Raw genomic sequence first — 19,334 nt, forward strand, 5'->3', positions numbered from 1 at the left:
TTTCTTCATACTTTAGGTATGTCCCATCCTTGAGGTACTGTAGAATGTCTGAATACCATTCACCGTCCCTATTCTTTTCCTCTTTGTTCCACCACTATTGGTCTAGCTTAATCTTCCTTAGGTCCATCCATCATGGATGCCATTGTTGCTAAAGCATCTGCAATCTGATTCTGCATTCTCGGCACGTATTAGTACTGGATCTTGTTGAATTTTGAAGCCCATCTCTGAAGACATTCATGATAAGGCATTAGCCTTTCTTCTTTGATCTTCCATCTATTTTGAATCTGAGAAATTATTAAGGCTGAATCACCATATACTTCCAACTCTTTCACTCCAAGACCTAGGGCTGCTCGTAACCCTATAATGCAAGCTTTATATTCAGTGGCATTGTTAGTGGTAGGAAAATTAAGCCTACCAACAAATGGGATGTGTGTCCCTTTTGGAGAAATTAAGAGAACTCCAATGCCACTTCCATTTTGATTAGTTGCTCTGTAAAGTTGTGATTTACAAATATGTATTTTGTTGGCTTTTATTTCGTGCCAAATTTGATTGTAATTTTATTGAATCTTGTGTACCCTGTATTTATTGTGGGATTTGATTGTAAGGGTTGTGTGATAGAGAGAGAAAGTGTGTGAAGACTCAAGCTATTGAAGATTGAAGAGGTTTTCGCAGGTATCTTGCGATTTAGCTTCCCGCGAAGTAAAGCATGTGCTGCACATGACTGGAATGCAAAGAGTTAGTACAGATGGAGATAGCTGTGTCTCGCGAGTATCTCGCGGGAAAGGCCTTCTCGCAAGACACTCGTGAGACATTCTATTCTGCCAGTTTGTACTATCTGATACACACTTTCTGTACCCACACTATATATACCCTTATTACCCACAAATGTTAAGGAGTGCTTTTGAGGGAAAACCTTAGTCAAACACCTTGAGAGTTAGAGATGGTTATACCCAAAATCCTCTACATAAAACCTTGTGGATTTTGCTCAACTCCTACCTCTCGATTTCCATACCATTGAGAGGTTGATAGCCCAAACACTTACCACACCCTTTCAGAGTGTCAAGTGAGGTTTTGGTGCTGCTAGGAAGCATTGGAAGAAGGCAAGGATGGTAGATGCAACATGGTGCTTGTTGCGGGATTTGAAGAGCTAGACAAGACACGGTTCCGAGAAGCCTTGTTGGAGTAGGAGCTTGGAGGGCTTAGGTACAATGGGTAGATTAGGCTTGGAGGGTCTCTTGCTAACCCATGTATCCCAATTGATTGTCTAGTGGATCGTTTACCGCTTGGAGGGCGGCGGAGAGGTTTTTCCCCGAGGTCTTCGGTTTCCTCTTCGATAACACATTGTTGTGTTATCTGTGTTTTCATTCTTCTTCCCTACTCTTTTACATTCCATTTTACTGCTGTGTTGCTTTGATTATGGATTAAAGTAGCTTGTTTGTTTATCCGCTTGCATTTACACTATTCCGCACTTAGTATTAAGTTAGTGTAAAATCAATCGAGCCGTAACTTTTATTTGGGGGTCTAAACATCTCTTGTGTTTTCAACACATTTTCAAGCTTTCAATTGGTAGCAAAACGGGTACACTCGCTTTGGTTTAAATACCTGAGTGTGATCCTTGACCCTTTGTGATGGACCGGTCACAATCTCTTAATGCCCCACCATTCTTTGATGGAGGCAACTATGCTTTTTGGAAGGTTTAAATGAGGGCTTTCTTGTGTGCTATAGATGAGTCCGTATGGGATTCTGTTGAGAATGGGTATGTTAAACCCACAACTGCCAAGTCCGAATGGGACAAAGCAGCTCTTGCATTAGCTAATGCGAATAGTAAGTTCATTAATGTTATATTCTATGGTGTGTCCCCTGATGATTTTCATAGGATATCACACGTGGAGACAGCTAAGGAAGCTTGGACGATCCTTGAAATGACCTATGAGGGTACTAAGAAAGTCAAGGACATGAAGCTTTAAATGCTAACCACCAGATTTGAAGAACTTAAGATGGGAGATGATGAGGCTTTCGATTCTTTCTATGGAAAGCTCAATGAGATTGTAATTGCCAAACTCAATCTTGGAGAGAAGATTGAGGATTCTAAGGTGGTGAGAAAGATTTTGAGGTCTTTACCAAAGAGTTTCCGAGCAAAAGTCACAGCTATAGAAGAGAGTAAAGACTTGGATGAGATCAAAATCCAAGAGCTAATTGGATCTCTCCAAACATATGAGCTGGGATTGCCCTCTCATAAATCGAGCAAATCACTTGCTCTTAAAACCATCATCGAGAGAATGGACAACTCCTTAGAAGAGGATGATGTGGAGAAGGAAGTAGTATTCCTTGCAAAGAATTTCCGAAAATTTCTAAAGATGAACAACCATGGGAAGCCTTTCAACAGAGGAAAGTTTGCATCTCCCAAGGGTGATAGGAAGGAATTTAGGAAGAAAGATGGGAAAGAGTCTCAATCTACTCAAGGAATCACTTGCTTCGAGTGCAATGGACATGGACATGTAAAGAGAGAATGTCCTAATTATTTGAGAATGAAGGGCAAGGCATATGCCACAACTCTCAGTGATTCAGATTCTTCCAATTCAGATTCGGAGGATAACTGTGATGAAGAAGGGAATTTCTCAGCATTTATGACCATTGCTGATGTTGAATCTTCAAAGGACTTGAATCGGAATTGTAGAAGAATCTTCAAAGGACTTAGGAAGCATAGTGACAAGGAATCCATAGGAATTGTAGAAGAATCAGATGCTGAAAAAGATGAAAGTTCAGCGGGTCTTCAAGAGAACTACAATTCCCTTCTCGAGAAGTCTGGAGAATATGCAAGGGTGGCCAAGGCAACTGTTAAAAAGATGAAGAAGGCAGAGGAGGACTATAGAAGTCTCCTAGTAAGATATTAGGAGGCCAAGTGTGAGATTGAGACGTTGAATGGTGAGTTAACCGAGGCTTACACGAAGGTGAAATTTCTTGAGCTTGAAGTGGTTCAAGAAAATGCTAAAGTAGAGCGAGTCTCCTCCAAGAAGCTTAATGAAGTCCTTTCTCATCAGAAACCTTTTTCTGACAAAACCGGATTGGGATACACCGGAGAAAGTAGTTCAGCAGTGAATATCTCCAAAGAAGTGAAGTTTATGAAGGCTAAAGAGCAGGTTGTAGTTGCCCCTACTGTGGAGAAAGCAGAGGTTTAGAAAAAGAAGGATGTGGCAAACCAAAGGGTGTTAAACAAGCCTCGTAACCAATCAATGGTCAGGTCCAAAGCCAAAGGAAGATCACCTCCAAAAACACAAAGAGGTCCGAGAATGAACCATGTATGCCATCATTGTGGACCTCAAGGACATACCATACTCAATTGTCATAAGTTGAGAGCATTGAATAATGCTAGGGATCAAAGGTCAAAAGGACCAAGAGATGACAAGAGGAATTGGGCTGTTGGGTAATCAAGAAGTCAAAATGGAGATTCCAGTGTGATGGACGTAATGAAGATGATTGAGGCATTCGCCATATGTTTGGTAAACTTCAACAACTGGTTTGAAGGTCACAATTCACGTACCCAATCCTATAGGGATATCACCCCAAACGCACGTGACGTGTGGGTGAAGAGGGGTACTCATGTATGATTATCTCCTATGTCCATGCATCAATACTTCCAATGTTTAGAATCATAGGTTCATGCATTTTATCATGGATTGCTTTCTGTTTTGAGCATGTTTCCTTTTACAAGTTTTGTTTTTACTTGTTGTTATTGATCTTACTTTCCTTGTTTTGTTTTTGAGTGTGTTCAAAATACAAAAACCCATAAAAATTGAAAAATCTTCAAAAAGTTTAATCACTTGTTTTTGTGTGTATCACATGTGAGTTTGGCCTAGTACCTTCGTATTAATGGCATGGTGGATTTACGAGCCTAGCTTGTTCTGTATGCACATATATCTTTGTGGAAGAAATCTTGAACTCTATGTGTGACTGTTGTAAATAGATCTTCAAGCTTATCATGAATGATTGGTCAATAGTCTCAATGGTTTTGATACTTGCATAGACTTGTGCCTATATCTCTTCCCACTTTATTTTTATGTTTTTGCTATAGAGCTCTCCAAATGTAAATCTCCAAATGAAAAGAGATTAAGAGCTGCAAAAGCCTGTCGCACATACTAGTATTTGACTAGGAAAAAGGGAAAGCGACTTGTGTTTTGAAATGTATGGTGCTTAAAAACCCAAAGGCTAGCTCTACATGTATTATCCAAAAAGAGATGTATTATCCAAAAAGGATCGATTGTTATGATTTATGCAGAAGCCAAATGAAAAGCTTCTAAGTTTTGTAATCATTCTCTTGTGGGAGGTCATATATGCTCATTTCTATAATTGAGATAGTCCACTTGATTTTGTATTAATTGTGTATGACTTGATTGAATTGATCATTGAAGCTTCACCCTGGTCTATGGACTATTCCACATTTGATACTCACACATATCACATAAGACTTTGTTCAGATAATGCTTATCTCATTTGTGTGATTGTACATGTTCAAATGTGATGTGTATGCTCATATTCTTGTTGATCAAACCCAAAAAGATTTTTGAGTGTTTTATATGTTTTTGAAAGTGATTTTATACTTTCGTGTTTTCAGTTTTTGTCCAAAATGCATTTTTGTGTTTTCTTCAAAAATTGGTTCAGAGGTGGTTCCGCGAGAAGCTCATGACTTATAGCTTCCCGCGAAATGTGCTTGAGGGAAATTAAAAAGTCACATTTTCATAGAGAGAGTCTCGCTACTGCCTTGTGAGTATTTCGCGACTAAATCTTCTCACGAAATGTTTTTAGGCAAAATCTGGAAATTTCTCAATTTCATACAGAGAGTCTTGCGACTATATCGCGACTGTTTCGCGACCAACAGCTTCTCGCGAAAACTTTTGAGCTTCAGTGGTCATTTTCGTGACTGTCTCATGATTGGATCACTACTGTCTAACCCACGAAAAACGCGTGTTTTCAATTTTATAATGCAGATGTGACATTTTTTTAAACACTTAAACTTTCCCTCGCACTGCCTCTCTTCGAACCCTTATCAACCCAAAATCATTTTTCAATTAAACCCCATCATTTTCAAGCAAAAATCTCTACAAAATCACTTCAAGGTATGTTTTTCTAAACATTGCTTTCATTTTTCCTTCAATTTTGTTGATTTTAGCTTAGGGCTTTCAAAATTGGGGATTTTTTCAAAAAAGGGTTGGGTTTCTCAATTTTGTGAAAAGTTTTCCAAAATCTTGATTGGGCTGAGTCCCATTTGATGTTTGTGTATCTATGTTGGCCCCATGTGGCAGTTTGAGCATGTATTGTGGCAATTTGAGCATGTATTAAGGCAATTTGCATTATGTTCATGCATTTTACATCATCTGTGTAATTTGTTGCATATTAGGTGTTTGATAAAATGTCCTAGTGACATTTTTGTGATGAATTGGACTCAAGTGAGTTCCAATGCTTGGATTTTGTTTTGATTGATCATGTTTATCATGTTTTGGTCATTGGATGTGTATTTTACACATTGTGCTCATTTTGTGCCTCAATGCCATGCCATGCACACATTAAGCACACTTTGGGCACATCTCATGCATCTCATGCTACATCCCCATACATCACATGCTGCACACACTTGCATCAGCACATGCTCAGCATAGACACACACATACACAATTATTTTTTCATGCATTGTGCTTTTGTTTACATGGTTAAACATCTTTAGCATGTTGTTTAAGTTTATTTGCTATGTATTGAGTTGCTTTTGCTCTGTTTTAGGTTGTTTTACCTTTGTTTTGAACAAACATGAATCTAATCAAGTTTTTTTTCGTCTTTGTGTTTGTGCACTTGTTTTTGCTCCTTGTTCTTTGTGATATTTGTGCAGATGTCTCTTACCAAACATTCTGCTACCAAGAAACCAACTTCCAAACATGCACGCACTGATTCTAATCATTTCAGGTCTGCTGAGGCTGATATGAAATATAATGACTGCTACAAAAGAGCAACCATTATCAATTGGAACCATTGGAATCCTCTTGCCTTTGGCATCTACAGTAATGTGTAGTGGGTCATTATGGTACTTACCCTTCTTCATTAAATCTTTGTCAGAGTAGGAAATAGTGAGTTCCCTAGTTATAGACCCAATCATAGCATTCAGGTTGTTAGGACATATGTGGAACTTGTTAAGAACATATGTCATATAGAATTGACTAATCCTTTGACAAAACGCACTTTACTTGTAATTAGGTAGATCTAGGATGTGTTTAATACTTTAAGGAACAAGAGTTCAAGTCTAGTATTGAAGCCATGCAAATCTATCCAAGAATCAAGTGAAGAAGTGTTGTTCATTAAAGCTTGACAGATAGCTCAACAGATGTATCTATCGAAATTTAATATATAATTCTCGACAACTCTCGACAGAAGCTGTATCTATCGAGAATTACAAAATTCAGATTTCCAGATCTGTTTTTCATGCATATCCAAGCTATTTGTGTAGGGTTTCTTTTCTTATAACCTTAGACATATATAAGGATTATATTAAGGGCCGTCAAAGGTGATACAACTTGATGCAAAGTGATTATTCACTCAAATTGTGATCGAAGACAATTTGCCCTAGTTCATCTTTCTCTTGAAGAAGCTGTGCGTCTTTGTGCCGAGGGTTTTGTAACCAATGAGCTTCTTGATCTTCATCGTGTGGATGAACTTAAGAACTTTACAGCCATTATCTTTCTTAAATTGGTGTGTTAGTCACGTATTGGGATCCGTGCATCGATTGGTTAGTCACGTAGCTGGAGTCATGCATTGAAAGAAGAGATTGTCACTCTTACAAGTCCAATTGTGTATTGGGATAAGGGTTCAACTGTAGGTTAGTATTAGGTACTGGGATTCATTTTACTTGTAACCGCTTGTTTTGATAATAGTGGATTCTCGGGAATGATGACCTTAAATTCACCTGGTGGGGTTTTGCCTCGGTGGTTTTCCCCATTCGTAAACAAATCACCTGTGTCAAATTTAATTTCCACGGCATTTAGTTATTTGGTGATTTGTTTGTACTACCATGCGTATTGCATGTTAAATTGACTTAATTAATTCACTTGGCTAATTAATTGGTTAATTTACCTAAGGGGTCAATATATTTTTGGCCTATCACAGGTCTTGAGAAGTAGTGGTTTTTAGGACTTGGATTTGATTAAGAATGTCTACCAGATTCTGACGGTGCTTGTATGAGGCCATGAGTAAACCCCATAAAGATATATTGGCTTGTGTCTTGCTTAAGGACCTCATCCTCTTCAGCGGGTGTTTATTGGGTGGCTTTGTTCAAGGCTTCTACCAGGTTGTCGGTCTCCAAATGTGGGGATTTGAAGTATCACCCCTCCTTGTGATGTGGGAAATTTTTGTTGGGTCATTAAGATCAGTATCTTGGGGTTTAAAATGTCTCCCCCTATTTATAGATGTTGGGTCATTTGATTGGAGTTTGAAGTGTCTCCCTCCGTATGTAGGTGCTTTGTTATTTGATTGGAGTTCAAAGTGTCTCCCCCCGTATGTAGGTGTTAGGTAACTTTCTTGAGGTTTGAAGTGTCTCTCCCCATTTGTAGATGTTGGGTAATTTGTGGTTTCTATTACATCTTCACCCCATATGTCAGACCATGTAGTGGACGTCATACCCATCAACTCTTCCCATGTCATCATAAAGCACTCAGGTAGGTCATAAATCAACTCAAACGAGTCCTCTTTACTTTCCTCTTCAATGATCAAGCAATTAATCCTTGGTCCTCTCCCAAAATTGTGGTTGGGCAAGGAATTATTAGTGATGCTAGGCCTTTTAAGAGGTGCAATCATCTTATTGTCTAATAATTCTTGAATTGCATGACGAAGGTCAAAACACTTGTCAGTATCATGGCCAGGGCTTTGGTGGTAGGCACATCTCTTAGTCACATCAAATCTTGCAGGCAGTAGGTTTGGGATTGGTCTTGGATCTAAGGGTTTTAGTAATCCCTTTACTTTTAGTTTTTCAAATACTTGGCTCATGGGTATATACAACTCATAAAATTCGCTCCTAAGCCTTGGAGGTGACCCATGTGATATTTGCATGGGGGCAATAGGAGCAATAAGTTGGTAAGGATCATTTTTGTATATATTAGAAACTTCGGCAGTTTTAGAACTAGATCCTAAATTCTTTTTAAACCTTGGTGGGTCCTTATTCTTTATAATGCCATTATTCATTGCATCTTTAATTTGGGTTCCAACTGTAATCAAAGCTTTAAAATTGGGAAAATATTGGGCAAACAAGTACTTATTGTATACAGATAATAAATTCTTTACAACCATAGTTAATTGTTCTTCTTCACTTGGCCTATTCATCATCTGTGCAGCTTTGGACCTCCACCTGGTAATGAAGGTAAAGAAGAATTCTTTAGGCTCTTGCTTCATGGTCTCCGAATCTCTCCTTGTCATATCCACTTCTATGTTGTACTTGTATTGATTGTGAAACTCATGGCAGATATCCTTCCAACTCCTTACTCTAGCATCATCTAGGTTGAGGAACCACCTAAGAGTGGATCCTGTCAGAGTGTTTTGGAACATTTGAGCAAGTAGTTCTTCAGTTGCTCTTAGAGGTTGCATGGCCCTCATATCCATCTTCAGATGGGACTTTGGTCAGCCAGTCCCATTAAACTTGTCCAAGATTGGCATCTTGAACTTGGGTGGCAATCTCACATCAAGGAAAAGTGAGAGTGATTGGTAGTCCATGAGGTCTTCCATCTTGCAAGCTCTCCTAGTCATCTCCTCCACCTTATTTATCCTTTCATTGATCTTCTTCTCACCTTCCATGGTTAGGAAATTATGGTCAGTCTTGTTCTCCTCTTGGCCACTCTTCAGGTTTTGAATTTGTTATGCCATAAGGTTCATGTCCTCCCTCAGCTGAATTTGACTAGCTACCATGGTGTTCAGTAGCTCTTGAGTGTTCATGGGTTCTTCAGTGTTCGAATGTTCTCCCTCTTCCGCCATGGTGATGGGATCTTCAAGCTTCTTTTGGCTTGAATTGTCATGTAGGTCAAATACAGGATTGTGATGTTGCAGCAGTGGAGTGTCTTCTATGCTCACGGGGTTCAGTACCATGATGGGAGTGATGGGCATGGAATTGGAACTACTAGCTTGAACTAGCTTGAGTGTCGGTCTTGGGTTCTCTTTGAATCCTTCCCTTTGATCTTGACCAAATTCTCCCCTAAGAAAAGGCTTGGTTGGGTTAATCATAACTAGATCCTCATCTATATCAATCAATTAACCAAACACACGCAACATGCATTGCAATTTTAACATGGACCGGCCTAAAGGTAGGTTTGTTGTTTCACTATTTCCCATAGCTAGAACATTACACCTCCCAACTTGTAATGTAATGAACATTACGTTGGTCAAAATAGCATGGTCTATCCATTATAGTCAACGAGAAATTATCCAATGACCTGGGCTATGAGTTGGCAAGTTTGCCACTCGGTACCCATATCTAATGAAGACCGATGATCCATGGTTACTACCACTATATGTTTGAGATGGGTGCATACATATTTGTTGTTTTGATAGCACACACTATGACAGTTAGGGAAAGCTCTTAACAATCAACACAAATGATAACGCCTTAAAACGTATACTTGTTATATATTTATGTGGGCGTTATCTCCTTATTACTATGCTTAATTTGTATAATTAAGTCATGATTTGCATTAGTCCCTATTATTTATCTTTACATAATTTCTTGAATAAGATGCTATTCATTGTGTGTAATTTTCTACTTTCAGGAAATCATGTGAGAAAGATGAGTTTACAGGAATTTGTGAGAGAATGGAGGCCAAACTAAAATTAAAGTGGAGCTAAAGGACCATGCTTAAATGTCTAAGGAGGTGCAGCTGGAGTTCTTGGATCGTCTACCATGATTGGAAGCTTCAAATAAGGAAAGAAATCAAAGAAGCAAAATCTAAAAAGGAAAAATCTGATTTGAGCACTGATCAGTATTTGAGCGTATCTCTCTCCTCAAAAATCCAATTGACACAAGGCCAGATGGGTTGGAACCGTGATTTAAATATCTACAACTTTCCAGTTTTGAGTTTTTCGAAATTCTCAATTTCTGATGGCCGAAATTAACTCACAAGTTACTGTTGTAAACCTGGACGGAAATTAAAATAGAAAATGTTTTATTTTCTTTGGACACTTAGACATTAGGGTTTTGAAGGGAGGCTGGGAGAACGAATTTTGGGTGGAGAAAACCTTGTATTTTCTTTCTCTAATGGCAGCCTAAACTCTTTGCTAGGGCTAGGGGTTATGTTTCTTCTATACGGTATGAAAATTCAATGTGATTCTTTTTAGGATTTTATCAACAACATATTTGATTGTTCAATTAGATTTCTTTTGATGTATTAGTTCTTCCATACTTTCAATAAGTTCAATCATGTTTTTCTTATTGTTTAGATGAATTTCTAATAGTTTCAAATAGAGGTTTTTCTAAAAACTTTTCTAACCACATTATTAATCAAGGTTATCATGCGTTCTTGAATTGTCTCAGTTCAACCGAATCATAAGTTTTTAATTGTATAAACAATCAATTATGAAATAGATATTTTCTTAGATCACAAATAATTTCATATCGATATAGGGAAACACCCCGATGCCCTAGTATTTACATTATTGATTAAAATCAGTTTTTATTATTATTCTTGTTAACAATCACCAAGCAAAAGTATTTTTATTCTTCACTCAAATTGTTATTTAATTATATTGTCTTTGAATTTACCCTGCTCCTTGTGGTTCGACCTCGGTACTTCGAGAAATATATTGCTACGATCTCCTGCACTTGGGAGTGAGCAAGCAATTTTGGCATGTTGCCGGGGAGCTGCTACGTGTTCAGAGGCAATTTTTTTGGAGCAAAGCATAGCTTGTGGAAATTCTTCTATTTGTAACTTCGTTCCATTTTTTCCCTTATTTTGTTTTTATTTTTCTGTTTTATTTTATTTTATTTTATTTTATTGTGCATTCATTGTTGCATGAGCATTTGGGTTAGAAAAGAGAGAGGTAGACTAGAAATTTTTGAAACTTACTTTGGTAATCTTTTTGACACACCTTTGCCTTCACCTTCTTCATCAATCATGGGTGATGAAACACGTAATAATCATGAGGAGAATAGAAGAACTATGTATGAATTGTTGCATCCCACACAAAATTCTGTTCCTTCATGCATCATGTTTCCACTTAATGCACCACATGTAGAATTGAAGCAAGGTTTATTAGCAAAACTTCCTGACTTTAGGGGACAAGAAAATGAAAATCCTTATGTCCATGTTAGAGCTTTTGAAGAGGTAATTAGTAATTTCTATGCACAAAATGTTATTGAGACTGCTAAGTTACGTTTCTTTCCTTTTTCTCTTAAGGATAAGGCAAGAAGTTGGCTTTACACCTTGAAACCTAGGTCTATAGGTAGTTGGGGGGAGATGGCCAAAGAGTTTTTTAAGAAACATTTTCCTCCCCACAAAGTCCAGCAAGTAAAAAGAAGGATAGCTAGTTTTGTCCAAGGAGAAAATGAGACCTTATACCAAGCTTGGGAAAGGTACAAAGATCTTTTCAATTTCTGCCTAACTCATGGGTATGAAGATTGGAGGTTGGTTAGCTATTTTTATGAAGGACTTACATCTAGGGACCGACAGTTTGTTCAACTCTCATGCGGAGGGGACTTTTTACAAAAGGAACCCAAAGATGCAATGGATTATCTTGATGAGATAGCTGAAAACTCTAACACATGGACTGGACCTAGCCCTATGGACTCCACTGACAAGACTGGAAATAACACTACCACTTCTAGTGGAAGTGTTTTCAAGTTGAGGGAAGATGATAACATGAGTGCAAAAATCAGCATGTTAACTAAAGAAATTGAGGCACTCAAAATGAAAGGAAGTAAGAGTGTTAGTGCTACCTTTAGAAAGGACCCAATGGAGGTGTGTAAAATCTGTCATGAGATAAACCATACTACAAATGAATGTGCATCACTTTCATCATTCTTAAATGTGCCAGAAGAACAAGTACATGCATTGAATTCATACTGGCCAAATAATTCTTCATATTCTAACAATTATAACCCAAATATGCGAAACCATCCGTATTTGAATTATAAGAGTGACAATGTGTTGAATCCTCCTGCTCCAAGGAATTTTAATTCACCACATGCATCATCATCATCATCTAGACCTTCCTTGGAGGATGCACTTAGTACTTTCATTCAAAGGCAAAGTGAGCAAAATCAAAAGTTTGAATCCATGATCACTAGGCTAGATGAAGAGGTAAGAGAGACCAAGAGTCATATAACTAGGCTTACAAATTCATTGTGTGGGATAGAGAGAGGGAAGCTCCCTTCCCAAACTCAACCTAATCCCATCAATCAAAATCTAAAAATTGGCTTTAAGGATAAACATGAGGAAGTAAAAGCTGTGACCATTTTGAGGAGTGGTAAAGAGATTGATCAAAGTTCTCCTTTAGTAACTAAGAAATCTAAGGAGACCATAGTTGAAAAAGAGAAGGATGAAATTGAGCCACTTGGGCTTGATGACATTGAACAATGCCCAATCCCTCCACCATTTCCCCAAGCCTTAAAATTACCTAGGAAATTGGACACCACATCTGAGATATTAGAGCATTTGCATCAAGTCAAGATAAATTTTCCATTATTGCATGTTATCAAGCAAGTGTCTGCATATGCCAAGGTAATTAAGGACCTATGCACCATCTAGAGAAAGCATCATGTGAAGAAGACCGCATTCCTAACAGAACAGGTAAGTGCAGTTATCCAACATAAGACCCCGCCAAAGTATAAGGATCCAGGTTGTCCTACGATCTCTTGTACTATTGGAGATTACATCATGGAGCATGCATTGCTAGATCTTGGGGCAAGTGTTAATTTGATCCCTTTCAGTGTATATCAAAAACTTGGACTTCGTGAGTTGAAACCTACTACAATAACTTTACAGTTGGCTGATCGTTCTGTAACGGAACCGAGAGGGATTGTTGAGGATGTGTTGGTGAAAATTGAACAATTTTATTATCCTGTTGATTTTATTGTTCTAGATTACCAACCTGTTTTACATCCTAATGTTCATACCCCTATTATTTTAGGTAGACCTTTTCTTGCCACAGCTAATGCTTTAATTAATTGCAGGAATGGGAGAATGCAACTCACTTTTGGTTCCATGACTTTGGAGCTAAACATATTTCATGTGGCTAAACAACCACATGAGGATGATGATTGTGCTTATGTGAACCTCATTGGGGCGGTGGTTCAAGAAGAGTTTAATAAGAATTGTTTTTCTGATCCTCTTGAAACTCTTCTTAATAATTCTATTGGTTCTTATGATTTAGAATGTGATATTCATGTTTCTGAAAATTTTTCTTTGTTGGATTCCTCACAGGTTTTGGAAGGACAACAAGTGATGGCAATTAATAAAGGATGGAAGCCTTGCTTTGAGGAGCTACTAGAAAATGAAAAAAAGCTTGTGCATTCAAGTGAAGAGGCACCACAACTGGAACTTAAGCCGCTGCCCGGTGGTCTTAAATATGCATATTTAGGCACAGGTAAGTTAAAACCTAGGTGGGATGGCCCTTTCATTGTAAGGGAAGTGTTTAACCATGGAGCCATAGTAGTTGAGGACCCTAGAGATGGTAGGATTTTGAAAATAAATGGACAAAGGTTAAAACCATTCTTAGGGGGAGTTATATCTGAGGAGGAGACTATGTCACTAGAGATCCCTGCCAATTGGGATGCTACGTGAACTCTGAAAGAGCCTAATGAAGTTGTACCATATTTGTTTTAATTTTTTTTTCTTTATGTTTTTTTCTTTTTTCTTTTTGCCTTTTGTTTTTTTTTTTTTTTGTTTTTTGTTTTTTTTTTTTTTTTGTTTTGTTTTTTGTTTTTTTTTTTTTTGTTTTGTTATTATTATTATTATTATTATTTGTGAGCTAACATTTGCAGGTGTGAAAGAAATTTCAAAAAAAAAAAATTAAATAAAATTAAATGCTTAAGGTAACTTCTTCCCTTTATACTTGAATTTATTTTGGCTTTGATACATTGAGGACAATGCAATATTTTAGTTGGGGGGAGAGGTTTAAACTTTTTGCTACACCTTGCATTATTTTTCTTTCTTTCTGTTTCAAAAAAAAAAAAAAACCCTTGAATTTGAATGCAGTAAAGTTATAAGCTTTATTTTTATATCATGTGATGGAATGAATAATGTTGAGTTGGTTATACTATTTGCTATATTAAGACTCTTTCATGAAGAGCATAATTGGAAAATTTTGAGCACAATAGCAGGTTAGCGGACGGTTGGATGTTGGATATGCATGGATCATGAACAAGCTAGATATAAGCTGAAACTCAACCCATATAGAGAGTTCTTGAGCCTTACTTTTCTTTGTGAGAGTATATCTTTGTTTGAACTCTTAAATTTCTCTCATATGCTTCAGTTTTTGTAAAAGATCTCTATATTTTTTGGTTGACTACTGGAAACATTATGGGGAGATATACCATGATCTTACTTATTTTTGTCCTTAGGCATGCTAGTTTATGTGGAATTTTAGGAGATGAAAGCTTAAGGCCATCAATCTTTTGTCACCAGCTAAACAAGTATTCATCCTACCTTTACATTAACTATTGTCACCATCATTTGAGCCATGAGAAATACTTTTACAATACCACAAAACATTTTTATCTATGGGTATTCTCATGGGGGTTCAAGTTTTGAGCAATTGATGTGTTTAGATACCACCATTGTCTCTCTTTTCTTCAAAAAAAAAAAATATATATATATATATATATATATCAAAAAGAGAAGTGAAAAAAAAAAGAAGAAAAGAAAGAGGAGACCATACATAATCAATCAATAAATCATTGGTGTCTTACACATCTTTCATGTATTTCAGAAGGGTTATATGGTTGAGTAAAGGTTGTTTTGATTCAAGTTGGTTGTTACTGCTATGAGTTGGGTTTGGCTTGAATTTTTTGCATTTGATTCATATACCTCATATTTCAAAGAGAGTAGTTTGCCTTTACCTAGCCATAAGATTATACTACCACTGAGCTTAAAGTCCTACTTGATCCTAAAGGTGCATGGTTGGTATGTGTTTGGGATAAAAACTAGGGATGAGAATGGTATTAACCTTATGTTTCCAGGAATTCAACATCCTTTCCAAGAGATCTTTTTCCATTGTTTTAGCGGCTATTTTTGTATACACATTTGATATTCTTAAAACTTCTTATTTCCTTTTTGTTCACATGTGATTTGAAGAGATAAACCATTACTTCTATGTGTGTTTTTTCAGAGTGTTGATGACTTAAGAGAGGTTTTGGAGTAGAGGCTCTAATCTAGATTATTCTTGGTCTATGCATGTTTGGAAAAGCCGGTTTGATTGGATGGGCTATTCACACGCACTCCAAAAGTGAAGCTAGTGAAAGCTCTTTAATATGATGAATAGTATCCCAACTCAAAAATTGAAAGTTCATTTGTATGATATAATGATAAAGCAGACTAACATTTGCTGCAGGAATTTTCAAGAAACCTTTGACTTTTGTGGGTAGAGTCATTGCAAACCCTCACGAGAGTAAACTCGTCCACTAGGGTGACTTAGGGACTCAAAGACTTGCTGCACATGGGAAGTGCAGTCGTGTAGCCTACGAAAGTGGCTTGTATTTTAGTTTTAATTTTTTACTTTTAGTAGACATGGGTGCTTTGTGGATTGCTAGGGACTAGCAAGATTTAAGTTGGGGGTGTGATAACGCCTTAAAACGTATACTTGTTATATATTTATGTGGGCGTTATCTCCTTATTACTATACTTAATTTTTATAATTAAGCCATGATTTGCATTAGTCCCTATTATTTATCTTTACATAATTTCTTGAATAAGATGCTATTCATTGTGTGTAATTTTTTACTTTCGAGAAATCATGTGAGAAAGATGAGTTCACAGGAATTTGTGAGAGAATGGAGGCCAAACTAAAATTAAAGTGGAGCTAAAGGACCATGCTTAAATGTCTAAGGAGGTGCAGCTGGAGTTCTTGAATCGTCTACCATGATTGGAAGCTTCAAATAAGGAAAGAAATCAAAGAAGCAAAATCTAAAAAGGAAAAATCTGATTTGAGCACTGATCAGTATTTGAGCGTATCTCTCTCCTCAAAAATCCAATTGACACAAGGCTAGATGGGTTGGAACCGTGATTTAAATATCTACAACTTTCCAGTTTTGAGTTTTTCGAAATTCTCAATTTCTGATGGCCGAAATTAACTCACAAGTTACTGCTGTAAACCTGGACGGAAATTAAAATAGAAAATGTTTTATTTTCTTTGGACATTTAGACATTAGGGTTTTGAAGGGAGGCTGGGAGAACGAATTTTGGGTAGAGAAAACCTTGTATTTTTCTTTCTTTAATGGCAGCCTAAACTCTTTGCTAGGGCTAGGGGTTATGTTTCTTCTATACATTATGAATATTCAATGTGATTCATTTTAGGATTTTATCAACAACATGTTTGATTGTTCATTAGATTTCTTTTGATGTATTAGTTCTTCCATGCTTTCAATAAGTTCAATCATGTTTTTCTTGTTGTTTAGATGAATTTCTAATAGTTTCAAATAGAAATCAGGTTTTAAAGTGAATGAGTTTTTCTGAAAACTTTTTTAACCGCATTATTAATCGAGGTTATCATGCGTTCTTGAATTGTCTCAGTTCAACCGAATCATAAGTTTTTAATTGTATAAACAATCAATTATGAAATAGATATTTTCTTAGATCACAAAGAATTTCATATCGATATAGGGAAACACCCCGATGCCCTAGTATTTACATTATTGATTAAAATCAGTTTTTATTATTATTCTTGTTAATAATCACCAAGCAAAACTATTTTTCTTCTTCACCCAAATTGTTATTTAATTATATTGTCTTTGAATTTACCCTGCTCCTTGTGGTTCGACCTCGGTACTCCGAGAAATATATTGTTACAATCTCCTGCACTTGGGAGTGAGCAAGCAACAAACAACAAAATACCATACAAACATCTCAAAGCATAAATAAACAAACAAATAACAATATCATGCAAAAGGGAAGGGTATATATTTGGTTGGGGTAAATGACTTTACCAGATTTACATGTGCAATTTTGCTAAGGTCCAAGTCTAAAGCACCTCAACATATAGAAATCCTGTGTAAAAGATTGCAGAATGAGAAAGGAGTATGTATAAATTGCCTTCAGAGTGATAATGGAAGAGAGTTTGAGAACTCTCATTTGGAGCAACTCTAAATTGAAGCTGGCATAGCTCAAGAATTCTCTGATCCAATAACTCCTCAACAAAATGGAGTAGTGGAAAGGAAAAATCGAGTCATTCAGGAGATGGCCAAAGCTATGATGCACAACAAGGATGTTGTTAAAAATCTATGGGGTGAAGCTGTGAACACTACATGTCACACTGTAAATAGAGTATACTTCAAACCAGGAACAAAGAAAACTCCTTATCAGTTATGGAAAGGGAGAAAGCCAAATGTAAAATATTTAAGAATTTTTGGTAGCACTTGCTTTATCTTAAAAGATAAAGAAAATGTGGGAAAGTTTGACACTTGTAGTGATGAAGAGATTTTCCCTGGGTACTTGTCATCTAGCAAGGCATACAAAGTCTTCAACAAAAGGACTAGTAAATTCAAGGAGACTCTGAATGTTGTGATTGATGAAACCTCAACTTCTACCACACAAAAAGAAGTTGACCTACTGCCAAAGTCTGTTATTCCTTTAGCTCTTGTAAGTGACAAAGTAGAAGAATATTCTCCTCCTACTTCTACACCAAATATTGCTTAATCATCTAATAGCAATCATGTTGAGGATACTCCAAAACCAACAACTCCTCCTCCACCCATTGGCTGTATGGAATGGGAACCTTCATCCAGAATTAGATTGAATTATCCTCCAAAAGCAATTGTTGGAAATATGAATGAATTAAACTTGTGGAAGTGAATATTTGATAAGTATGCGGCTAACTTTGTGTCTCATTCTTGTTATTTATCTCAGGTTGACCAACAAAAGTAGAGGAATGATTTCAAGATAAAAGCTGGGTGGAAGTTATGCATGATGAGCTTCATCAGTTTCAAAGAAATAATGTCTGGACTCTTGTCCCAAGATCGGAAGGTGTGAACATCAGAGGCATAAAATGGATTTTCTGTAATAAGACTAATGAGGAAGGAAATTTCATTCGAAATAAGGCCATACTTATTGTTCAAGGATACACTCAAGTTAAAGGGGTTGATTTTGATCAGACGTTTGCACCAGTGGCTCGGATTGAATCCATACGTGTATTACTAGCTTTGGCCTATAGTGTTGGTGTTTGTATTGATCCCCTCTTTTTGTTGTATTTTATTTGTGTGTGTGATTTAGATTGGAAGTAGATAATGGTGTTTGGTGTTTTTGTTAAGGAGTGAAAAGTAGTGGAGAAACTATTATGACAAAGAATTCCATTAGCATAATAATATTTATAATAAAAGTGGCAGAACACTAAGTGCTTTAGTAAATACCAGGTCTTGACACATAGTTTGTTTGTATAAAAGGGATGGATATAGGTGGCTAAAAGAAAAGAAAAAAAAAAAAAGAGAGACATATAATTCAATATGAACAATGTAATGAATAACTAACCTCAACGTCCTCCACACTAATTTCGCTAAGATTATTAGGAAGCAAGCTAATAACTCCACCTCACTCGATTTCCACACAAAAAAAATTCAAATTGATTATCACCATTTTAATATCTATTCAAATTGATTATCTAAGTGTGTGCACAAACTCAATTACAGATACAAAGAGAAACACAACTAAAACTACAATTCAATCAACTCTAGAATACAAAAATAGGCTGGGGTAAAAAATAAACCATAAAGATGTATGCTAAAACTAATATAACTAAACCAAAATTCAAAAAAAGCTAAGAAATCCACACTAAAATAGTTAGAAATTAGATGTACATAGATTATTATAGAGGCAAATGAATACCATACCTTTAACCCTAATTCGAATGGAGGAAAAGAATGAAGAGAAAGGCAATAGCAATAAACCTAGAAAATGAACAGCCGTGAAAAAAAAAAAAAAAAAAAAGACTAATAAGAATCAACTATTTATAGGATAATAGTTATAGAGTCCTAATAGTTATAAAGTTCGGATTCAAAAAAAAAAAAAAATATATATATATATATATATATTATATAGAGTTCTAATTGAATTTGTTTATTAGATACCTTTGGGCCGGTTTCGACGGGTTGGAGGTGTATTTCTGACCGACAT

The 19,334-nt window shown here is 36.5% G+C and overlaps 1 protein-coding gene across 1 annotated transcript; it reads left to right on the top strand.

Moving 5' to 3' along the window:
• The first annotated feature begins 11,129 nt into the window (after positions 1 to 11,129).
• LOC115985845 lies at positions 11,130 to 12,761 on the top strand. The gene has a single exon (XM_031108746.1). It carries the CDS (start codon positions 11,130 to 11,132, stop codon positions 12,759 to 12,761), a length of 1,632 nt encoding a protein of 543 aa, XP_030964606.1.
• The last annotated feature ends 6,573 nt before the right edge of the window (positions 12,762 to 19,334 follow it).

This window comes from Quercus lobata, chromosome 4 (genome assembly GCF_001633185.2).
Source record: "Quercus lobata isolate SW786 chromosome 4, ValleyOak3.0 Primary Assembly, whole genome shotgun sequence".
Taxonomy (NCBI): Eukaryota; Viridiplantae; Streptophyta; class Magnoliopsida; order Fagales; family Fagaceae; genus Quercus; species Quercus lobata.

What these genes read in the sequence shown, in the direction of transcription:
- LOC115985845 (XM_031108746.1), top strand. Translation starts at nt 11,130, where the DNA reads ATGGGTGATGAAACACGTAATAATCATGAGGAGAATAGAAGAACTATG.